Genomic DNA, 26,134 nt, shown 5'->3' with positions numbered 1-26,134 from the left:
AGATACCTCCCTGAAAAGGTTACATGTGTATCTGTGAATATATCAGTAGCTATTTTATAGAAATTAAATAGCATTTTAGATGTAATGCTTCTCTTACAGTAAGATGACTTTGAAAGCTAGAACATTTGTCAGATGAAGCAGGTATCGCTGTACTAACGTTTCATTAATGCATGATGCAATAACTGCTCACTCTTTCCATTTAATATAGTGTAACAACTGTAAATACTCACTGCTAAACCCTCATCATGTTACATAATGTTGTTACTTGCTAGTATTGACCATTGTACAACAGTATTTATCATCAAGCCCGACCATTCATTCCTTTGGTTTTGGAATGTGGTGGAATAAATTTCACCTTTTTAGTGACTGTAGGATATTGTCTTTGGAGTCTATTCATCAAGTAAAAATTCTGACATGTAGATTTCCTAAGTGGTGGAAAACATGCTCGAGTCCTAAATTTAGTTTTATTTCACTGATATAAATTATCCCCATTATGCAATGAGATGTTTTGTTATGACACACCCGTTCCACACTGTTTCCTGAATGAATAAATGGGACAAAACACATGACCCATCCACCCAGACCACATGCTCATTTCACATAACGCTACACACCTCTCTCCAGTAGGGCATGACCCATTTCCTGGTAATCACTCGGACTGTCCTACAAAAATTGGGCCCATGATTGTGACCCTGGGATCGATGCACACAGCATTGTGACCCTGGGATCGGTGCACACAGCATTGTGACCCTGGGATCGGTGCACACAGCATTGTGACCCTGGGATCGGTGCACACAGCACAGTGACCCTGGGATCGGTGCACACGTCAGTGTGACCCTGGGATCAGTGCACACATCAGTGTGACCCTGGGATCGGTGTACACAGCACAGTGACCCTGGGATCGGTGCACACAGCATTGTGACCCAGTAGAGCACAATCCTGTGTTGACCCATAGTTACAGTCAATCATCAGGGACTTCCTTGGCTGTGGGCATTCTAGGGTAAGGGGCAGGGCAAAACAATGGCAAAGTTAATTAGATCTTTTTTACATTAGATGGAATAATGCATATTGTTAAAGCCCGTGTACAGTGTGTCTGTAAGCAGAGCCGTAACTTAGAATTCTAGCGCCTGGGGCGAGAAAGACAAATACCGCCCCCCTAGCCCTCAATTTTAACCAAATGATCCTAAAATATTCCTCAATTGCACCCACCTTCAGTGTTGCGCCCTGGGCGATCGCCCCTTTTGCACAGCCCTAGTTACGGCCCTGTAAGTGTTGTCAATATGACACATGACGGTTCTCCAGTTTACATAAACAAGTAATACAAACTGTATATTTGTTTCTGGGCTTTATAAGTACATCATAACCCATATTTTGTGTCCTATGCATGGGAGAACCAGACTATTACATCTTAGACAATGTTTCTGCAGATGCACTTTTTACATAAATGCAGCTGAGGAAAAAAGGATCAGGAAAAGGTCTTCAGTCAGATGTATTGTTGCTCCCACTCAAAAAAGTTAAGAACCCCCTGACATATTTTATTTCCTCAATGTTTAGTTTCAAACGGGACTCAACAAACGTCCTCCATCTTAGATTCAGGATGGTTAACACTTATCCTCTGTGAATAGCTGTAATTCTGAAGAGTAATCCTCGCACTGACGGCATATGCCATTGTATAAGCATATTTTTTAGGTTGAGCTAAAGATTATAGCTCATTAGTTTATTTTCCATAATCTCTCCAGGTGCTGTAGGAGCAGGCACAGTAATGCCCATATCTACAGTACTTACAGAAAACCTGATGAATTAACCTCTGCAATTACATGAATGCAGAACAGTACACAGAGCAAGTGAAACCGTTTTCATTAACACTCGGCCTATCATTGGGCTCATTCTTCAGTGATGTCTCTAGTTCCGCTGGCCGAATTGTCATAAATATTGGTTTAGGTCCCAATATGGCTGCCTCCAGTGTTTGTAAGCGACAAGTACACATTGATACCATCTTGCTTGCAAGTGTTTCCATTTTACTGCAATATTCGGCTTATGCATAGTGTAAAGGGCACAATAAATGGTTATATGTGCTCACATCTGGAAATAATCTCTATAAATAATTCTTAGTATAATAGTAATCATTTATAATCATTAATTCATTATCAATTAGAAACAGCTACAGAGTATAGAAAATAGCAAAACCCCTATATCTGCTGTCTTTTTTACCATGACAAAACTGGTTGGCAATCTCTGATATCCTTAGAATTAAAGGCATGCATTGCCCCGTATATGAAATGAACACTTTCCCTGCCAAAAGTTGCTTTTGAAATTGATGACCTGTCACTAAAGGTACACAGACGATTTAGTTATGACATCACAACATTATAATATATTGCATCTTTGTTGCTTGGTTACACCCAACTATGACATAAAACATTTGTAGAACGTTGAGATAGACCAAGAGTAGTAATGCTGTACAGTTGGTCACTATTTAAAGAAGTTGTCCCACCCCATTCCCAATTTTTTTTTTAAATAAACAACCGTTAATCGTGGTATGGAGAGCTTTTCCCTTCTAATATCTGTCATGATCATTTTTCCAGGGCTGACAGCCTGGAAAAGTTTGAATACACCACTCAGAGGAATGTATTGCACTGATGCTGTGGCTCGTCCAATCTGCTTAATTTTACTCTGAGCGGTATCTTCTTTCAACCTTCTCAAGGGGGTCAGTCCTGAAGTAGTGAACATTTCAGAGAACCTCATCATTACAGTATCTATGACTATGTCCACAATTTAAATATGTACATAGCATAGTTTATCCTTCATCATCATCAACAACAGCAACTTGATAAATAGACTCCAATGTTCATCCTGTTTAGAATAATATTTAGAAAATGTAACCCGCTCCTCTGCTTTTCTTTTCCTACTTTCTGCTTCTAACATTATTTTGCTGTTTATATTTATTCCTTTTTTTCTGTTTTGATTGCTCTGCTGCTTTCTCTCCAGAATAACAGCAATGACCACGGAGCTATGTCGGTAAGTAACTGCCAACTAATAAGCTAAACATGGAAATGTACTTGCCTGTTTTTGACTGCTTGAAAGCTTAACGCTTCTTGGGAAAGAAACACTGACATTACTGTAGTCACAAAATATACATAGTGGTCTTCAGAATCAACAGGTTAGTTATGTAAAGGTGAACTCCGTCCAGTTGTTCCACATACCCTCCTCTCCGCATCTAGTAGAAAGGTGGGATCCCATGCCCGCATTTTGTGACACTCATTGCTTGCCCCAGCATGGGCTCATCTATGATTCTTTTTGCATAATAGCCAAGGGAAATTGAGATTTAAATAAGTTTGTAAGGTTGTGCTATGGATCCACTGACCCTACTGTCCACCAGTTCTACCAACTGCCCAGTCATACTCTGTGAGCGCCTAAAGAGCAGCCATCAGTAGTCACTCCCACTATCTTCACATACACAGGCAAGTGCACAGTGACTTGCAGAAGATGACTTTGCCTTGCGTCATTTTTGCCTGTTGTAAATTGTACCCACTGTATTATACACCTTAAAAGATGCTGAGCCCCATCTGCATTTGCTGTACGGTTTCATAGAGCAGTATGTGATAGCATAGGACCTCATAATGAGCATATGGTGGGTGGCTTTAAGGCAGATGGGCCCAGTAGCTGTCCTATTCCCTCCACCTCTGGTAGCTTATTCACTTACCCATCTGTCTCTATTACTGGCAAGGAGCTTTTATAATGTATTAAGATCCCTGAACAGATCTGAAATGCTGCTGCAGATATCTCAGGGGTATTAAAAGTGCTGTTTACAGAGAATAATGCCAGTTTTATTTAATCATTACAGGTCATCCAACATTAGGAAGTATTTATTCAAAAGTTTCCCCAAATCATGTTGGTATTAGTCCCAATCATGTTGGTACCAGCATCTTGCATGATTTGAGCAGTTCCCTGATTTCAGCATAATAATAAGTATAAAACAATATCATCTGTTTGACATGTTTTTCTTGTTAAATTTAATTTTAGTATATACTTTAAATAGTTAAGAGCTTTCATCTTGAATCATATATCTGCCACAAATATACAAATGTCATCTGTAATACATCCTAGCCCAACAGAGATGTTGAAAAGCAATGATTATGTCTCATGTAGAACACTGATATACTAAATCTATTGTATAGTGTTTAACTAGCACTCTCATAATGGAAAGTAGATAAGCAGATTGGTCCGGGTGTTACACATCCGGGGGTATTGAAAGAACTTGGATCTGCTTTTGTATCAACATTAACCAAGTTTTTTTAACAAGTCACTACTGAGAGGTGGCGTTCCAGGTGCCCAGAAAATAGTAAATGTAGTTCCTCTACACATAAGACATTCTCAGGTTCAGTTACTAGACTTTGTTTTTATGTTTTTGTTGGTAACCGGTGTTGAAGTAAGTGGTGTTTTATTAAGATGCTTGGAGTAAAAGTTACTTTAGCTCCTAGATCTATATCTGGAATGTACAATTTCATCTTCGTTTAAAGTGGACTACTAAGCAGGGGCGCACGCAGGATTTTTAGGGGGTGGTTTCCCCGCCACCCAAAAAAAAAAAAAATGCAGCTCCGTTTCGGCAGCACTATACTATACAGCAGCCGCGATGCTGTGAAATATGCTTCTTTGACAGCGCCACTGCTGCTGTATAGTACAGTGCCGCTATGTGGGGCACCTCGTTAGCGGAAGGGTTTATGGAGACCCAGAAACCTCCCCTGCATGCGCCCCTGCTAAGGTGCCCCTCCCCATAACCAAACCCTTGGGAAACTCCTCTTCAAGGAGCAACCCTCTGTTCCTCTTATAGCCCTGGTGAAAACCAGCGGAGGTGTGAGCAAGAGATTGCTGTTTGTATTTTGTCGTTCCCCCTCCCCCCCTCTGCCGCCATTTACAGTTGATTTGCCGGTTGGCGTAGAGCCCCAGGAACACCAACTGCTTGTAGCTGCCCTGGTGCACTGGATAGGGGGGGGGGGGGTAGCTTTCACAAATCTTTTATGTATGTGATAGCGCAGCTTTAATGACTTTGATTTTCTTATAACTGAATGTGTAAACATCAAACATAGCTATAAATGCTACAGGACTTGCACAAATAGAAATCCACCTACATTTATGTGTCTGAGGGTGTTAAAGTTAAAACTGATTTTATTTTATTTTTTTTTAACACTTTTTTTTTTTATTTAGAGTTCTTTTTTACAAGGCAGCCCTTTTACTCCAGACATGAATATGGAAGCTTAGCATTTTCTCTGGGATGGGATTAATTTGCAGGGAATACAGTAAATGTCACCGGAGTAGAGAATGAATTATGAGGAATACAATGACCTTTTCCTAGCCAAGCTCAGAGTGGGGTGTTTGCTTGTGCTTGAGCTCAGGTTTAATATTATGTGCTGATGAGAATGTGATAAAGCCGCCCGTACATATTTTAAGCATGACCAGAATGAATTATTGGCACAGGGAATCCTGTCATTACAAATCTCTACTTGCCTCTCTGTGGTTTGTCTAATCTTTCAGAGGCTCACACTAGAACCTTAGAGATATTCTAACCTAATTAGAATCTTTTATTTGTGGAGAACAATTTTATCCAGCCATAAATGTAACCCTTGTAGAGTCCACGAGACTGACTTAAGATTAACTTCATTGTTGATGCAGCTTTGGCAGAAGGGTTAAAAGTCTGCATTGCCAACCTTCTCACAAGTCCTTAGATTGGAAAGCACTATATCGCCTTATCAATGAGGATAAAAATGGTTTTATTTTCTGCTCCTTGCAAATTTGCCAAGAGCAATATTTCCAGGGTTCATGTAGCCTCCGACCACAAGCCTGTTTGTCAGCATGTGTCTCCAATTTGATGTACATTTGGAGCTAGTATGATTTCAGCGTAGACAGACGCCTTTCTGCATTGTATACAGCCAGAGCAGTAGATAAGACCATGCGTATATTCAATAAAGGAGAACTAGCATCAACACTTTCAGATGTTGTGTAAAGATTTAAGATGTAATTAAGCATTGGGGATTACTTCATTAGAAAAAATGGCATTTGTTACGTTGTTCTACTCCTCCTCTTTAGAAAGTTGCTGTCTAAAGCTGTGTACACACTACACGGTTTTCGTCCAATAATCGGCTGAATCAGCCGACATACGACCGCTCGTTCAAAAGTCGGGTCAGTGTGTGCAGTGACACGATGGTCGAAAGTCTGCCCAAATGGACGATTATCGCCTCATTTGGTTGGTCGTACCGTTAAATATTTTCGTTCCAATCTCGTTTCTGTTGTGTAGTGTGTATAAACTTCCGACCGATCCACGACAATCCTCCGATACTTGCTCGACATTGGAGGCGTATGTATGTTAATTTTTTATGTCAATCCTAATCCCATGTGGTGCGGAATCCGCACATCACAGACTTGTGTTTTGTATAGATGTGTATTGCACCTCTCTGGCAGCAGACCATTACACGTGTATAAAGCACGTGGGTTATTACCCTTTGCATGTATGTTGGCAATCATTTCACATTTAACCTTTATAAAGTTTAAAAACTATGAAAGTTATAAAGTCATATTAACCTTTACTAAATAATAATTATAAAATACTCTGAATAAACCACACAGTGTTAATGCAACAGTTTTATTGCAGGTAAAAAAAATAACAATATAAAATTTGTATAGTACAATATGAAACGTGAAAAAAAATTAGTATTACAGTGAAAGGGTGCTACTGGTTTGTGGCACAACAGTTGCAAACAGCATATACATGTCATCAAAAGTATTATCAAGGTTTTTGATTTTTTTTCTTAATGTTGGCAATATTTCCTTTTATTTCTTTAAAATAATCGTTGAGCTTGCCAACATTTTTTTTCTTCTTCCGAACTTTCATCGGATATGACGATGGTATCTATGAAGCAAGAAAATAAAAATGTTTTACCATTTAGTTTCTATATCTGTAATAAAGTTAATACAAGTTTTATTCCAACACCTGAAATGTGCTCACCTTGCACACTGCTCGAGATCACCTTGTGTTGTGGTCCCACTGGCACATTTATTTTTTCTTGTTTTATAACAGGTGTTATTACATCTATGGTATCTACAGTGGCCTTGTCACCTTTAACTCTTGCTTCTGACAAAACAATAATCATGCGTTTGCATTGGTTCATGTGACAGTAGAATGAAATACATAAAGTCCTTCAAACAGGTACATTACACGACTACACGGGCTACTCACTTTTTTTTATGTTTTTACGGATTCGCTCCAGTCTCCTAGCCTCTTTATTTTTAAGGTCCGACCACCTCTTCTGGAGTTAACTATAGTGAAAGCTCTGCCCCTTTATGCTAATATGTTTGGTATCTCGTACATTTCCTGCAAATGTTGCTGCAGTGTGTACGAAATTTAAATCATTGTTCACGACAACATGGCTGTAAAAAGTCGCTAAAGGGACGTCTGCTCTTCCCTTTATCATCCTAAACAAGGCTAGTGTGTATGTAGTCCATGGACCGAGCGATCGGACCATCGATCGCATGTAAAATAGCTCGGCATAAAAAGTTGGTCGAATTTTCTGTAGTGTGTACCCAGCTTAAAGAGTGACTAAACCCAGGAACATAACTTTATAATTGTGCCCTGTGGAGAGAGAGATCGTGAGGAGTTGAAGAGTTCCGTCTGCCAGACAGCTATGCTTCCTTCAGCTGGGGCTGTGATTGGCTGATTAGGTTGCATATCTTGTCCTACACTGACCTCTGACATCCAACCTGTGATCAGTACAGAACAAGAAATGAAGATCAAGCCATTCCCATGGGGCACAGAAAAGTAAGCCTTCACCAGAATCAGAGGAGGAGAGAGGTTCATTTATGATAATAGTGAGGGTTAGTCATGATTACCAGATGCTGACTGGCTCATATATATGGGCAGCTCAGTGGTTAGCACTTCTGCCTCACAGCACTGGGGTCATGAGTTCAATTCCCGGCCATGGCCTTATCTGTGTGGAGTTTATATGTTCTCCCCGTGTTTGCGTGGGTTTCCTCCAGGTGCTCCGGTTTCCTCCCACACTCCAAAAACATACTGGTAGGTTAATTGGCTGCTATCAAATTAACCCTAGTCTGTGTGTGTGTGTGTGTGTGTGTGTTAGGAAATTTAGACTGTAAGCTCCAATGGGGCAGGGACTGATGTGAGTGAGTTCTCTGTACAGCGCTGAGGAATTAGTGGCGCTATATAAATAAATGATGATTATGAGTGCTCCAAAAGGTTCTGAGGTTTGCTTAAAACAGAGTAAGGATTTTACTACTTTTCTAAAGCTGGCCACACAAGGGCCAAGTCTACCATTTGGTTAAAGCACCAACAGTACCAATGCTTAATTTGACCACATGCATTGGACGAGATCTGTCTGTTGAGCATCTGGATTCGCTTCTGGCAAGTCTGGGTCATGTAATACCTGTTGGACGTTTACTGCACCTCCACCTATAGACATTTTGAGATATTTTTCCAATCATATCAACCAACATGTGCAATAATAATCTGATCAGATTATGATCGGGAAATATGGTCTTTTTTCGGGCCATACATTCTGCAACATCGGTCTGATTTCCCTTTGTCTGCTGTGGTATGGTAGATCTGATTATCATTTAAAGTAGAACATCTTTATCACTTTTGGTAATGGGTTTAATATGTTGTCACTTTTTTATATAAATTGTGGACTTGTATTAAATGTTTAAGAGCTTGAATTTGTCTTATGTATTTTGTAATATTCAGCATATATTCTACAGTTTTTATCATTGCGTTTGTTGGACTTTCACCATGAATATGGAAAATAGATTAAATTGAAATGTAATAATTATATGTATATAATTATATATTCAGTCTGAGAGAGCCTTCTAAAATTCCCTCCCTGTTACATATGCAGATTAGTTGGCCTTAGGGCAACCTTTTCCTTCAAAATAACATTGCCATTGTTATGCTAAACAAAGTTTTGAAAAAGATTTTAACTTTTAATCAAGTCCTAAAACGGTTGTTACAAATAAATTGTAGTGGTTATATCGTTCTTACTTGGTTTCTCTGTGTGCTCCAATATTTGCGTTTTGCTGTCTATGAACTTTAAGTATATTTAATACATCATTATAATTAAATTGGGGAATGTGTGTAAGTGGACGTGTATTCTCTTCAAGTGCTGTCTTAACAATTCTAGCCAAGATTACAACTCACGTTTTGTTAAATCTTAAAGATTTTGGTGGACATGAGATAGTGTCAGCTTAGTAGAGCCGTCACAGGTCATAGTGGGGAAATATCTAGTTAGAGAATGGTGACATTCAATCTAAAGATTAATTCAATCAAAAATTAATTCAATCAAGGATTAATTTGAACTGGAGGCCACCTATAATTTTATTTACCAATGTCTGAAATTGCTTTTTTTTCCAGTAAATAAAGGAATTCATTAGTCTAGATCCCCATGTTCTTACGTCTAAATCTACTGTGAGCTATTAAATAAATAGTAATTATTAATTATGTTTTAATATATGTTGAATAGGTCCAGGACCTTCATATATATATATATATATATATATATATATATATATATATATATATATATATAATTATTACATTTATGTTTCTCTTTTTGAGATCAGTAAAATAATTAATAGGAAGCTCATTATTATATTAAAAAAATGAACAATGGATTGTAAGAATAGACATAAGTTGGTACTAGGCAAAAAAAAGGACTAACAAAGAATCCCTACAATGCTGTTAGCCTTTATGTTCGAAAAGATATATATATATATATATATATATATATATATATATATATATATATATATATACACATCTATGTATATATATGCATATATGTACATATATGCATGTGTGCGTGTGTGTATATATATATATATATGTATGTATGTGCACACACACAATGTATTTCTATATATTTGTATAATACACACGATTGTATCACCTATATACATATATAGATACATAGATAGGTAGAGAGATAGATATATAGATATATGTATGTGTGTGAATATATATGTTCCAATGTGTTTCTTGTACATTTACTGTCATTATTTTGGTCTGACCTTTAAGGTCTTGTGTTATTTTTCCTGAAGGGTGGGGGGTTGGTTATTTGTGTTGGTTCTTTGTTTCTTTGATTGGCAGTAAGAGCCCTATTTCACAGCTTGTAGTAAAAAGCCAATGGTTAAAGGATGACCCACCTCGACAAGCTAAATTCAAAAACTGTCAATCAGCAAAAACTCAGGGAATAGGGATCTTCACTGATCTCCCCAAATGTCGCCTCATGCTGTCCTTGATTGGCACAGTCTGGCAGGTAGGATGGATGAATCTGTCACCGGCTGGTTAATTGTGTTGCCGATTTCAGTCTGACATCAAGTCTTTGAGAAGTAAGTAGCTCAATGCAAAACAAATTAGCTGATTGTAGTCATATTTCTCATCCTATGTGCCTTGACTTTCCTGAATGGAGTCCATAAATCATACTGACTGACGTCCTTGTGAATGATGAAGGCAGCTTTTGAGGCTGCGAGCGTGGATCTAGAAAGCGTGGAGACCAGTAACATGAAGGTGGCATGGAAGGATGAATATGGCTGACCTTTTGGGAATTTTCTGAGAGCCTTATGTCTCTTGATCACAATTGTTTGGAGAATGAAAGCTTTTTGGCCACTATAGAAAGGATTGAGCATGTCAGCAGATTCCCGTTCCCAAATTCCTTTGAAATATAAGAACCTAGTCTAAGGGGTTTCTTTCTATAAAACCTAGGGCGTCAGCTTTGTCCCACAAGATGCAGAGAACTTTTGGAGCAGGTGTTTCTTCCTTTATTGTCTTACAAACATTGTTGTCCATTACATTAGTAAATGTTTCGTTAGTATAACAATCTTTTTTCAGATATAAACTTTAGCTGGGTTTCAAAAACACATAAATAAAACATGTATGTACTATGCACTTTTGTAGGGACACATATAAAAGTTGAGCTTAAGATATAATGTAGGAAATATTACAGTAACACATCCCTATAGTGTATATATTAAAGGTGACCAATCGGTTATATGATCATAAGTGTGATGTGTGTTGCCGGAGTTTATGCACATATCGTACAGGTAATACCAGTTCAGAATGCAAAGTAACTATTAAATATACTTGTATAATACACATTGACCTTAATATGTACACTTCTACGTTAAAGTGATAAACAATGAGGATGGTCTCCATGTTATGTCACTTGTATATTGTATATTACAAAAGCATATGCCATTGAACAGACTGCGTTTGTTACATCTCTTCTGAAAGTGTAAACATATAACAGCAAATTATATATAGAAGAACTACGATGTGCTGTAGAATTTCAGGCAGTTATCACAGAACATTGTTCTTGCTAGAAAATGAGTGAAAAGAAACTGGGATTGATGGGATTACACTGTAGTGTTATAGTTGGGACGTGGTCTGGCTGTGAATTTGAGATGCTGGTTCTGCATTATGTTCTTATGGACTTACATTTTTACGTTGGGGGTGATTGTGTTCTGCCATGGATAGGATGGTTTGAAGAACACATAACAGATCAAAAAATATAGGCATCAAATTGTCTAAAGTGGAACCTTAGAGAACACGTGTATAGTAGATGCAGGGATTGGAAAGGCCTTGTGGAAGCACAGACCAGTGCCAACGTACTTCAAATTATATGGAAAAGTTTTCTAGTAATAGAATGACGGAAATTATGTGGAAATGGGTGGAACAATAGAGACCGAAAGAATGAAGACTTATATATAAATATTATGTGTTAACAATGGTAAACAGAGGAGAGAATAGTGGCAATAATAGGAGCAATTAAACTTACTTAAATGGGAATATGAAAATTGAAGAGTAAAATTGCACAATAAAGACTAGTAGTCAGACAATTCATTTTCATAGAGTATATATATTGAACAGAGAGTTGACAGGTTAACGTTGATGAGGGAATATCAGTGATTTAGCCCTTTTTGACATGTATTTTTATTAACATAAATATTTGTGAGTTACTCAGTTCTACAGTCAGTGATTTGTATGATAGTGTTTACATAATGCTACCTAAGGTGTGTCCTCCAGTGCGGCATCATAAATGACAGGAGATAGTACAATATAAAAGGGACAGACGTTGGAGAAGTGAGCACATCCTACGGCCAAATATCTTTTTTTAGTAGACTTTTTCACTGCAGCTCCACAGTCATTATGATAGATGTAATAGTTATACTATTGCAATTGGGATCAAAGAGAGGGTGTAATTCTAGCACAATAAGGAGTAAGAACATTTTTGTAATTTAGTCATTTTCATGTTCACTCTGAACTAGCGCAGAGTCTGATTGAGACCTCATTGGGCCCTAAGGAAGATACTGGTTTGGGCCCCTTTATAACATCTCTGTTTACAAAAAAAAAGGCCACATAAAAATGGGTTAGGGTAATCAGGGTCCCTCAGTGCCCCATGGGCCAAGGGCGCTAGCCTAGTTTGCCTCATGGTTGATCGGGCTCTGAACTTTTGGAGTCAATGAGGCACGAGGCTAGGCCCCCCTGTGATGTCACTAATTCTTAGTGAATTGATAGGCTGCAATCTTACAGATACCTCCTGTGTCTGTAGGTGATGGGTACACTAGAAAGTCTTCTGGTTATTTGAGTATCCAGGAAAAAAAGTCTTCAAAGACCTAAAAGTATTGTTCAAATCACTGCCAGGTTTCAGTGCCCGCAATAAGGGAACTATCAAAAGTTTCTGTTTCTCTCTTAATGACTTTAACATTTTATCTGTCTGGGCAGAAAAACCCAAAAACTAATGGTTTGTTAGAATTTCACTTGACAACCTATTTGTCTGCCTATACAGTTATTTCATTATCATCGCAGAACAAATAGGAGACAGAGCTTATTTAATGGAGCAGTACATTAAACTAAAATGCACTAGTCGTTCCATTAAATCAAAATGACACATCCATTAGGTATCTCAAACATATTACATTGTAATTAAATGAACTGTGGACCATTGATTTCTTTTCTTTTTCCCCCCTTTCTATTCTCCGCTCATATTGATACTGTCTGCTTGGGGAATAGTGGTGCATGTCTCAATGTAATTACCGCTGCTGTTTCTGCATCACTGGTATAGTTCCATACTGAGGGGCTTCGGTGGAGACGTGTGATTTTAGCAGGAAAACTCCGATTCTCAGGGCAGATTAGTTGAGTTTGTTTAACCAGAACAGTTGTGACAACTGGGAAATTTCCAAAGAGTAACAGGGATCTGTTATTACTTGTGTTTCTCATTTCCATACCAAAGATATTTCAGTGATACGCAAACATAAAGATATATTAAAGGACCAATAACACTAAAACACAAGTTGCTACTATTAACATTCTCAAATATATATGTACCGTATACATTTTAATTATTTTATGTTAGTTATTTTATATGAGCCAAAGCCAATTGTTTTTTTAGGTTTTGTAGGCCTAACAGTTCTCATCATAGTTAATGCCACACTCAAAACTGATTTGGCTATGTCTTGTCCTGCCAAGATCTGTCTCCTATCTGCTCTGTGTACTATGTGGGCCTCAGCTTGGCATCCATGGTGCACAGAAAGGGCACTGGGAAGCCATGACAGTAAAACTAAACACTGTACAATATGATTGGTCACACAACCAGGTGGTGTTAGCCCTTACTTGAAGCATATATGAATTTCTGGATGAAGTAGCTAATTGTAACACCTCTGTATTCTACAGATTTATAACGGAGAACTGTGAGCACGAGATACATGGTGTAATTCATGTGCCTTATTATGGGTAGCAGTGCCTTGAATGATCTTCTGGTACAACTGAGCCATTACAGTGTCCTGCCAACACTAAAGTAGTGTATGTCTCTCAATATGTATCCAGTTCATTTATACAGGATTCAGTAATATAATATACTGATTTATTACCTCTTCTGCCCCCTGTCCTCATCCCTAAGAGAAGGTTAGTTTATATAGGAGGCCCAATATAACTGTGGGAGGGGCAGGGATAGAGACTGGACTTGCACTGCCATATTAAGGGTAGCCTAGACAAATAAAATACAGGAACTAATTTAAACCTTCTTGGAAAATACCCCAAATCCAGCAGCCCTGGTACAATGTGACAACTCTTGTGTACAACAAACCCCCCCTTCTACCCTCTGGTGCGTCACAATTTTAATCTGATCGTGTTTCCATTGAGTAATGCAAATAGATTTTCACACTACTTAGTTCTCTCCACTGATGTCAGCAAGATAATGGGGGTGATGGTGGCTGGGCGTATATAGAGAAGTTGGTATACCTAGTACACAGACAATGATAAAACTGAAGCAAAAGTCCTACATGCACCCTGCTATAGAGTGTATGGAGCAATCCATTAGATGTAGGGTATAGGTGTTACAGACAGATTTTCTTCCATTTCATGTGTTCACCATTGATGAGCATAGTTCCATAGAATACCTTTAAAAGCAAATTCTGTAATGTTGGTAGATTCTGAATTGCGTCCTGTGTTCATGTACAATGTAACTCTTTATATTAGGAATACCCAGTTCCCATGCATTGTTGGCTTTGTGGGAACATTAAATGCACAATTGATTAAAAAAATACCGTACCTCTCCTCTCTGTGGGCTCCTCTTCACTTCGCTATGCCTCTTCCACTTTCTTCTCTACGCGGTCCGTCCTCCGTCTCCATTGTCCACCTTTTGTTTCATCCACCACTCTGTGGTCCCATTCCCCTCCATGTATTGTTTCTGCTTCCATTAAGGATTCTCTTTTCCTTCTTTCTCCCTCAACAACGCTCTCTCTCTCTATTTCTCTCCACACCACTTTGTGAGAAGAAAAGCAGTGGTAAATGGTATGACACCAGCAGGTTTGTTCAGCAGTTTAATGTCCAAAGCAGGACTGTCTATTTTGGTTCACAAACAGAAATTGATCAACATCTCCTATTATAGGTAACTGAAACTAGTTGCTTTCCAGTCTACTGCACAGTGAGAGGTTGGCAGCAGCTTCATTGATAACATAGCACTGCTTGCTAAGGCAGAGCCGTAACTTAGAATTCTAGCGCCTGGGGCGAGAAAGACAAATGCCGCCCCCCCTAGCCCTCAATTTTAACCAAATGAACCTAAAATATTCCTAACTGTGCCTCTCTGCAGCGTTGCGCCCTGGGCGGGTCGCCCCTTATTGCACAGCCCTAGTTATGGCCATATGCTAAGGAAATAGACCCCTGCCTTGTTTATTAATATTTATTTATTTAGTGCCAGCATGTATTCAGCAGCACCTTACAATTGGGAACAAACACAGTAATAAAACAAGAATGGCTATTAACAGACAATTAAACAGGTAAGAATGCACAAGCTTACAGTCTACAGGAAAACAAAATTTGATGCATGAGGTTAAGTGCCTCTTATTTCATTTTGGTATAGCCAAATTGCAATGTGAAAAAGTGCTTTGTGAGGTTTTGTGGTCCAGTCACAGAGCAATGATGGTTTGGTGGGCCAGTAGGTTGTTTGAGCATAAAAAGAGAATACATGTACGTGTTGTGTGAACTGTGTAGAGGGGGGTTAATCGGGTAGAATAGCTTTGGGCAGTTTAGAGGGTAGTTTACAGGGAGCATTTGGAGGCTAGAGGAAAGTCTTATTATATGAAGGAGGGAATTCTGCACTCCGAAATAAGTCATGTAACTGGAAATTGGAACAGGTAATACGTGTGGATAAGAGACATGGGCCTGGTTCATTATGGAAAGTTAAGTAAGGCAAAGCCATGTTGCATTGGAGGGGGAGGTCAATTTAAAGTGTGATGGAAATTTTATATTTGGAGTAGTGCATGTCCTAGATCAACCTTAAATTTCAGTGTATAAGTCAGCTATCAAATATTTGTGTGCTACATGAAAAAACAGACAGTATTTTCCTTATGTGCAAATAATAAACTAATTTGCACCCCTTGCATTGCAACATAGTTTTGTCCAGAATGTATGAAAACCTACTAATTTTTTGCTTAACTTTCCTTAATGAATCAGTGTAATACTGAATACATACCCAAGATCATCCACCGATAAGAAACAACAGCTAGCACAAGACCCTAGAAATAACAGTAACAAATGGAGAACTGTCGGTGCAGGATATCAGGAGCATCAGGTTTAGCTGCGAAGCAGAAGTCACTGGATAGTAGACACAAATAAAGAACTGCAGATCAAAGATACCAGGATTACCAAGTTTAGCTAATAAGCAGGAGTCACTGGATAATAGGCACAAAAAGGGGTAGCTGCAGGTACAGGATACCAGGATTTCCAGATTTAGCTGAGAAACCAAAGTTACTGGAGAGCAGGCACAATAGGATAATTGCAGGTACAGGATATCAGACTGACCTGGTTTAGATGTGGTAGCAGGAGACACTGAATGATCAAGTGAAAGAATCAGACTGGCGGAAGGTGAGGCAAGCCAAAGTCAGAAGCTGGAAGGTCCACAACCGTACCAGGGAATAAACAGGAGTGAAGTTAACAAATTCCAAAGTCAGTGTCACTGAAAAAGGTGTAATATGATGAGATAAAAATTAATCTGATACTAGGAGACAATTCAGTACCCAGATCACAAGAGTTTCCCAGAGAGACCAGGAGCAACAAACATTTGAACAGACTGTTGGAAAAGGCAATCTTTAAAAGGCCAGACACAGGTGATCCAGATCAAATGATGATTAACCCCTTGTAGGCAGGATCGGAAACAGTCAAGGCAGTATCCAAAGAGGAGGTGAAGGAGGTGATGTGCTGCAGACAGAGGCAGATCGTAAAAATGGGTTGATACAATTCTAAAGAATGCCGCTTGGGCTATGTAATGACCTGAGGACATTCTAAAGACTAATGGTACATTGCCTGGGTAGTCAGGATTATGGGATGGTAGTATTTTATTTATATATTAACTATTTGCATAAACTTAATGTAATTGACAGTAGAAGCCTTTGACACTTATAAAATGCTTGTAATTTTATTTCAGTATACCATAGCAACATCTCACAAAAAGGTCTAAAAACACGGAAGCAGCAAACTTTGTGAAAACCAATATTTGTGTCATTCTCAAAACTTTTGACCATGACTACACCTAGATCAAGTGCTATTCACATGTACCAAAAAGTACACAGGGGACATAGGCTTTGGAAACAGCTCTGCCTATTTAAATCAGGCGAGTGGTGAGTAGAATCCAGATGAGTAGCTCAGCACTGTTAGATGTTTCACAAACCTGGGGAATCGGGCAAACTTATCATTTCGTGTTAGAAGGACAGCAAATTTACTCCTACCATAGTGAACATACACTTAAATAAAATCATTTGTAGGGGTCAAGTTGTTCTTTAGCACTGACTTCAGACTGCTACTTGTTCAAAGCAATTCTATTAGGCTGGATTCAAACCACTACTGCAGACAGGGTGGTAGACCACTGGTGAGATAACAGAGGAGTAATATGAGGTCTGCTGACTATGGGATAATGTAATATTTCTTCCAGAGTGCAGGAGCCCTCATAGCATCAAGTGTGGCCCTTAGTAAGATGTACTTACTCGCTTTGATCCTTAATGGTATATTTACTAAAATGAGTGTTTCAAAAAGTGGATATGTTGCCTATAGCAACCGATCAGATTCTAGCTGTCATTTTGTAGAATGTACTAAATAAATGATAACTAGAATCTGATTGGTTGTTATAGGCAACATCTCCACTTTTTCAAACCTACAGTTTAGTAAATATATCCCCTAATGTTATTTGAGTTTGGGATGCCTGAGTACTCACTATCTAATTATGGGTTACTCTTTGATTTAATATTAGTGCCAGTATGGAAAAAATCTCTCTTAATCTTAAAGAATGTTTAGTGTCTGATTATTATTGAATTTGTAAAGTAAATTAATGTTCCTTTTTTTTTTATCAAGGGAAAAGTTGCACAAACTGCTTGTATGTCGGCCTGCAAGCATCTCTCCACATCGCTAACACAGATGCTGCTGGACAATGAACTGAAGCAGATTAGCATGGGCGCAATACAACAATTCAACTTAGATGTCATCCAGTGTGAAGGTGGGTACAACGCTGACAACATGAGGGTGTCATCAAGTATTTCACGTAACTAGTCACGTGTTGTTAAAGGTACATATTTTAAATATGTCCCAATAGTATTGCATAAACTTGTCAAATACAAATTTTAATTTAGTGATTTAGTAATGTTTAGTGCATTAGAGAATAGTATTTATATTAACAGCAAACAGTCCCAGTACGATAGTGTGAAAATTGTAGCAATAGCAGAGGCTAGCGTGGTTTCTTATCTGCAATATATACAACTAGTCACTTGTGAACTGGATGTAGCATACAAACGTTTGTTACTAATAGTTTGTGAAGATGTCAAAAACACCTTTATTAATTGCACATGTCAGAGGCTTTTGCAGCAAGTATTATAGTCTATAGCTACAGCAAATTCCAGGAACCCATGTCAGAAGTTACCATTCAAACATAATGAATCTAACTTGGATATATTACTTCTGAAGTTTGTTCACTCAATAGTAAATACACTCTATGGGTTATTGGTTGTATAGTAATGGTAGATGCAGAGGCTAGTACAGTGCCATTGTGTATATTTTCTGACAGATCTCTGCTCATGACAGCATAAAAATTCAGTTTGGATGCGTCAAATTTTGTACAGGCATCACACTAATTAACTCTGCCACCTGAGAGATGTAGACGCGGTGTATGGCACAGCTTAGGGAGTATAGTCCTATATCTGCTCATGAGTTTCCCCATCAATGTCATCAGCCCGTCATGACATCAACACGTTTTGTGCCCTCATTATACATGTTTCCAGACAGACTGGCGACTCTTGTGGTCAATGACTGGGGTTAGAGGCCATTGTGAGTGGGTGGAATAGGTATTTACTGAACATTCAACAATTGTTTTTGGATTTGTATCCTATATTTTTACTACATGATGTTGGCAGACTTGGCTTCATTGCTAATGAACACACTAACATACCTTCAGGCATTTTGAAAAAATGTAGAGGACAATTGTTTCTAAGGATACATCATAGAGACAAATAACGATCAGAGTCGGAATCCTCTGGAAGTAAATAAATTTTAGTCAATGCCAGGACCTTCTATAGTTCTCTGCATTATTAATATTTTGAGGCACAGAAAATCAAGTTCAAATGTGGACAAGGTTTATTTAAAATCTGTTAAATGTACCAAATAATGAATGACTTTCTGGGCCCTTCATACCCATATATCTGCCATATACTAGTTAGAGTTGAGGTGGAACTCACAGTGAAGTTTTGGATTGCAGGTAAAGGTCTGGACAGCTGTACAGTGATACCAAACTATGGTTTTATCTTTTAAAAATTAACAAGTAATAGGATTATATTTACTGTGCAGCAGTTCCGTAGAGCCGCCAATTCCCGGCGGTATGAAGGCAATATTTAAAACGCCCATTGGTTTTTGCCTTTGCTAAAATTGCCGTTTGAAGGAAATGCCTTCATTGCTCTGGGAATTGGCGGTTCTACGGAGCTGCCACATAGTAAATATACCCAATGGTGCAGGTAGTCATCGGTTTCTGGATGCACTGCGGGTAGAGTACTTTTATTGAACATGGATGGTCAATGATGTTTTTTGCGACAGACACATTTTTGACACCAGTTAGCAATCAACTTCTGTTCAAACACCCCTTAACCCTTTTGGTGCCAGAGGTCTATGCTGATTTCTCACCTTAGTTGGCCAAACCAGTTTTCAAACTAATGGGCCGAGAATTATTTTGTTTTGTCATTTTATTGCAATTATATAGTGCAAAGGAGCATTTGCATTTAAACCTAGTTTTGTCCTTTATTTTCATTTATTTACTACAACCCTACAAACATATATATTTGCAGACTTCTACATTGTAGAGGAATACCAACTATTTGTACTTGTATTAGAAGTTTGCTCTATGTTTGTGGGCCATTATACTTTATTTTTATTTTGCCATCCAGTCTCCATTAAGAAAAGAACTGTATTTATTTCTATGTTTACTTTTATTACAATATGTGTAAACATGATCTAACACTAGTGGCAGAGTCTCTCCCTGTATCAGGATATATACAGTGATGGTATGGGGCACATCACATGGCTGTATAATACAGATTAGTCTGTGTGATGAGGAAGCATCCGGGTACCAGATCTCTCCCTGTATCAGGGTATATACAGTGATGGTATGTGGCACATCACATGGCTATATAATACAGATTAGTTTGTGTGATGAGGAAGCATCCGGGTACCAGATCTCTCCCTGTATCAGGATATATACAGTGATGGTATGGGGCACATCACATGGCTATATAATACAGATTAGTCTGTGTGATGAGGAAGCATCCAGGTACCAGATCTCTCCCTGTATCAGGGTATATACAGTGATGGTATGTGGCACATCACATGGCTATATAATACAGATTAGTTTGTGTGATGAGGAAGCATCCGGGTACCAGATCTCTCCATGTATCAGGATATATACAGTGATGGTATGGGGCACATCACATGGCTATATAATACAGATTAGTATGTGTGATGAGGAAGCATCCGGGTACCAGATCTCTCCATGTATCAGGGTATATACAGTGATGGTATGGGGCACATCACATGGCTATATAATACAGATTAGTCTGTGTGATGAGGAAGCATCCAGGTACCAGATCTCTCCCTGTATCAGGGTATATACAGGGATGGTATGGGGCACATCACATGGCTATATAATACAGATTAGTATGTGTGATGAGGAAGCATCCAGGTACCAGATCTCTCCCTGTATCAGGGTATATACAGTGATGGTATGGGCACATCACATGACTATATAATACAGATTAGTATGTGTGATGAGGAAGCATCCGGGTACCAGATCTCTCCCTGTATCAGGATATATACAGTGATGGTATGTGGCACATCACATGGCTATATAATACAGATTAGTCTGTGTGATGAGGAAGCATCCAGGTACCAGATCTCTCCCTGTATCAGGGTATATACAGGGATGGTATGGGGCACATCACATGGCTATATAATACAGATTAGTATGTGTGATGAGGAAGCATCCAGGTACCAGATCTCTCCCTGTATCAGGGTACATACAGTGATGGTATGGGGCACATCACATGGCTATATAATACAGATTAGTCTGTGTGATGAGGAAGCATCCGGGTACCAGATCTCTCCCTGTATCAGGGTATATACAGTGATGGTATGGGGCACATCACATGGCTATATAATACAGATTAGTATGTGTGATGAGGAAGCATCCGGGTACCAGATCTCTCCCTGTATCAGGGTATATACAGTAATGGTATGGGGCACATCACATGGCTATATAATACAGATTAGTCTGTGTGATGAGGAAGCATCCGGGTACCAGATCTCTCCCTGTATCAAGGTACATACAGTGATGGTATGGGGCACATCACATGGCTATATAATACAGATTAGTCTGTGTGATGAGGAAGCATCCGGGTACCAGATCTCTCCCTGTATCAGGGTATATACAGTGATGGTATGGGGCACATCACATGGCTATATAATACAGATTAGTATGTGTGATGAGGAAGCATCCGGGTACCAGATCTCTCCCTGTATCAGGGTATATACAGTAATGGTATGGGGCACATCACATGGCTATATAATACAGATTAGTCTGTGTGATGAGGAAGCATCCGGGTACCAGATCTCTCCCTGTATCAGGGTATATACAGGGATGGTATGGGGCACATCACATGGCTATATAATACAGATTAGTATGTGTGATGAGGAAACATCCAAGTACCAGATCTCTCCCTGTATCAGGGTATATACAGGGATGGTATGTGGCACATCACATGGCTATATAATACAAATTAGTCTGTGTGATGAGGAAGCATCCGGGTACCAGATCTCTCCCTGTATCAGGGTATATACAGTGATGGTATGGGGCACATCACATGGCTATATAATACAGATTAGTCTGTGTGATGAGGAAGCATCCAGGTACCAGATCTCTCCCTGTATCAGGGTATATACAGTGATGGTATGGGGCACATCACATGGCTATATAATACAGATTAGTATGTGTGATGAGGAAGCATCCGGGTACCAGATCTCTCCCTGTATCAGGGTATTTACAGTAATGGTATGGGGCACATCACATGGCTGTATAATACAGATTAGTCTGTGTGATGAGGAAGCATCCAGGTACCAGATCTCTCCCTGTATCAAGGTACATACAGTGATGGTATGGGGCACATCACATGGCTATATAATACAGATTAGTCTGTGTGATGAGGAAGCATCCAGGTACCAGATCTCTCCCTGTATCAGGGTATATACAGTGATGGTATGGGGCACATCACATGGCTATATAATACAGATTAGTCTGTGTGATGAGGAAGCATCCGGGTACCAGATCTCTCCCTGTATCAGGGTATATACAGTAATGGTATGGGGCACATCACATGGCTATATAATACAGATTAGTATGTGTGATGAGGAAGCATCCAGGTACCAGATCTCTCCCTGTATCAGGGTATATACAGGGATGGTATGGGGCACATCACATGGCTATATAATACAGATTAGTATGTGTGATGAGGAAACATCCAAGTACCAGATCTCTCCCTGTATCAGGGTATATACAGTGATGGTATGGGGCACATCACATGGCTGTATAATACAGATTAGTATGTGTGATGAGGAAGCATCCAGGTACCAGATCTCTCCCTGTATCAGGGTATATACAGTGATGGTATGGGGCACATCACATGGCTATATAATACAGATTAGTCTGTGTGATGAGGAAGCATCCGGGTACCAGATCTCTCCCTGTATCAAGGTACATACAGTGATGGTATGGGGCACATCACATGGCTATATAATACAGATTAGTATGTGTGATGAGGAAGCATCCAGGTACCAGATCTCTCCCTGTATCAGGGTATATACAGGGATGGTATGGGGCACATCACATGGCTATATAATACAGATTAGTATGTGTGATGAGGAAACATCCAAGTACCAGATCTCTCCCTGTATCAGGGTATATACAGTGATGGTATGTGGCACATCACATGGCTATATAATACAGATTAGTATGTGTGATGAGGAAGCATCCGGGTACCAGATCTCTCCCTGTATCAGGATATTTACAGGGATGGTATGTGGCACATCACATGGCTATATAATACAGATTAGTCTGTGTGATGAGGAAGCATCCGGGTACCAGATCTCTCCCTGTATCAGGGTACATACAGTGATGGTATGGGGCACATCACATGGCTATATAATACAGATTAGTATGTGTGATGAGGAAGCATCCAGGTACCAGATCTCTCCCTGTATCAGGGTACATACAGTGATGGTATGTGGCACATCACATGGCTATATAATACAGATTAGTCTGTGTGATGAGGAAGCATCCAGGTACCAGATCTCTCCCTGTATCAGGGTATATACAGTAATGGTATGGGGCACATCACATGGCTATATAATACAGATTAGTATGTGTGATGAGGAAGCATCCGGGTACCAGATCTCTCCCTGTATCAGGGTATATACAGTAATGGTATGGGGCACATCACATGGCTATATAATACAGATTAGTCTGTGTGATGAGGAAGCATCCGGGTACCAGATCTCTCCCTGTATCAGGGTACATACAGTGATGGTATGTGGCACATCACATGGCAATATAATACAGATTAGTATGTGTGATGAGGAAGCATCCGGGTACCAGATCTCTCCCTGTATCAAGGTACATACAGTGATGGTATGTGGCACATCACATGGCTATATAATACAGATTAGTATGTGTGATGAGGAAGCATCCAGGTACCAGATCTCTCCCTGTATCAGGGTATATACAGTGATGGTATGGGGCACATCACATGGCTATATAATACAGATTAGTCTGTGTGATGAGGAAGCATCCAGGTACCAGATCTCTCCCTGTATCAGGGTATATACAGTGATGGTATGGGGCACATCACATGGCTATATAATACAGATTAGTATGTGTGATGAGGAAGCATCCAGGTACCAGATCTCTCCCTGTATCAGGGTATATACAGTGATGGTATGGGGCACATCACATGGCTGTATAATACAGATTAGTATGTGTGATGAGGAAGCATCCGGGTACCAGATCTCTCCCTGTATCAAGGTACATACAGTGATGGTATGGGGCACATCACATGGCTTATAATACAGATTAGTATGTGTGATGAGGAAGCATCCAGGTACCAGATCTCTCCCTGTATCAGGGTATATACAGTGATGGTATGGGGCACATCACATGGCTATATAATACAGATTAGTCTGTGTGATGAGGAAGCATCCAGGTACCAGATCTCTCCCTGTATCAGGGTATATACAGTGATGGTATGGGGCACATCACATGGCTATATAATACAGATTAGTATGTGTGATGAGGAAGCATCCAGGTACCAGATCTCTCCCTGTATCAGGGTATATACAGTGATGGTATGGGGCACATCACATGGCTGTATAATACAGATTAGTATGTGTGATGAGGAAGCATCCGGGTACCAGATCTCTCCCTGTATCAGGATATTTACAGGGATGGTATGTGGCACATCACATGGCTATATAATACAGATTAGTCTGTGTGATGAGGAAGCATCCGGGTACCAGATCTCTCCCTGTATCAGGGTACATACAGTGATGGTATGGGGCACATCACATGGCTATATAATACAGATTAGTATGTGTGATGAGGAAGCATCCAGGTACCAGATCTCTCCCTGTATCAGGGTACATACAGTGATGGTATGTGGCACATCACATGGCTATATAATACAGATTAGTCTGTGTGATGAGGAAGCATCCAGGTACCAGATCTCTCCCTGTATCAGGGTATATACAGTAATGGTATGGGGCACATCACATGGCTATATAATACAGATTAGTATGTGTGATGAGGAAGCATCCGGGTACCAGATCTCTCCCTGTATCAGGGTATATACAGTAATGGTATGGGGCACATCACATGGCTATATAATACAGATTAGTCTGTGTGATGAGGAAGCATCCGGGTACCAGATCTCTCCCTGTATCAGGGTACATACAGTGATGGTATGTGGCACATCACATGGCAATATAATACAGATTAGTATGTGTGATGAGGAAGCATCCGGGTACCAGATCTCTCCCTGTATCAAGGTACATACAGTGATGGTATGTGGCACATCACATGGCTATATAATACAGATTAGTATGTGTGATGAGGAAGCATCCAGGTACCAGATCTCTCCCTGTATCAGGGTATATACAGTGATGGTATGGGGCACATCACATGGCTATATAATACAGATTAGTCTGTGTGATGAGGAAGCATCCAGGTACCAGATCTCTCCCTGTATCAGGGTATATACAGTGATGGTATGGGGCACATCACATGGCTATATAATACAGATTAGTATGTGTGATGAGGAAGCATCCAGGTACCAGATCTCTCCCTGTATCAGGGTATATACAGTGATGGTATGGGGCACATCACATGGCTGTATAATACAGATTAGTATGTGTGATGAGGAAGCATCCGGGTACCAGATCTCTCCCTGTATCAAGGTACATACAGTGATGGTATGGGGCACATCACATGGCTTATAATACAGATTAGTATGTGTGATGAGGAAGCATCCAGGTACCAGATCTCTCCCTGTATCAGGGTACATACAGTGATGGTATGGGGCACATCACATGGCTATATAATACAGATTAGTATGTGTGATGAGGAAGCATCCGGGTACCAGATCTCTCCCTGTATCAGGGTATATACAGTGATGGTATGGGGCACATCACATGGCTTATAATACAGATTAGTATGTGTGATGAGGAAGCATCCAGGTACCAGATCTCTCCCTGTATCAGGGTACATACAGTGATGGTATGGGGCACATCACATGGCTATATAATACAGATTAGTATGTGTGATGAGGAAGCATCCGGGTACCAGATCTCTCCCTGTATCAAGGTACATACAGTGATGGTATGGGGCACATCACATGGCTTATAATACAGATTAGTATGTGTGATGAGGAAGCATCCAGGTACCAGATCTCTCCCTGTATCAGGGTACATACAGTGATGGTATGGGGCACATCACATGGCTAAATAATACAG

General features: G+C 39.6%; 1 protein-coding gene across 4 annotated transcripts in view; it reads left to right on the top strand.

Annotated features, from left to right (window-relative positions):
* The window catches only part of EXOC6 (exocyst complex component 6), a 213,470-nt gene that overhangs the window by 116,596 nt on the left and 70,740 nt on the right, over window positions 1-26,134 (top strand). For 2 of the 4 annotated variants that reach the window (XM_075216143.1, XM_075216145.1), the window contains exons 19-20: window positions 2,989-3,018; window positions 17,900-18,041. In XM_075216143.1, coding sequence (XP_075072244.1) covers window positions 2,989-3,018; window positions 17,900-18,041 — 172 coding nt within the window. The remainder of the gene's footprint in view (window positions 1-2,988; window positions 3,019-17,899; window positions 18,042-26,134) is intronic. The other 2 variants (XM_075216146.1, XM_075216147.1) reach the window with 1 other exon arrangement.

This window comes from Mixophyes fleayi, chromosome 6, assembly GCF_038048845.1.
Source record: "Mixophyes fleayi isolate aMixFle1 chromosome 6, aMixFle1.hap1, whole genome shotgun sequence".
Taxonomy (NCBI): Eukaryota; Metazoa; Chordata; class Amphibia; order Anura; family Limnodynastidae; genus Mixophyes; species Mixophyes fleayi.
The sequence above is the reverse complement of the archived record's forward strand: the minus strand, read 5'-3'. Positions and strand labels throughout refer to the sequence as shown.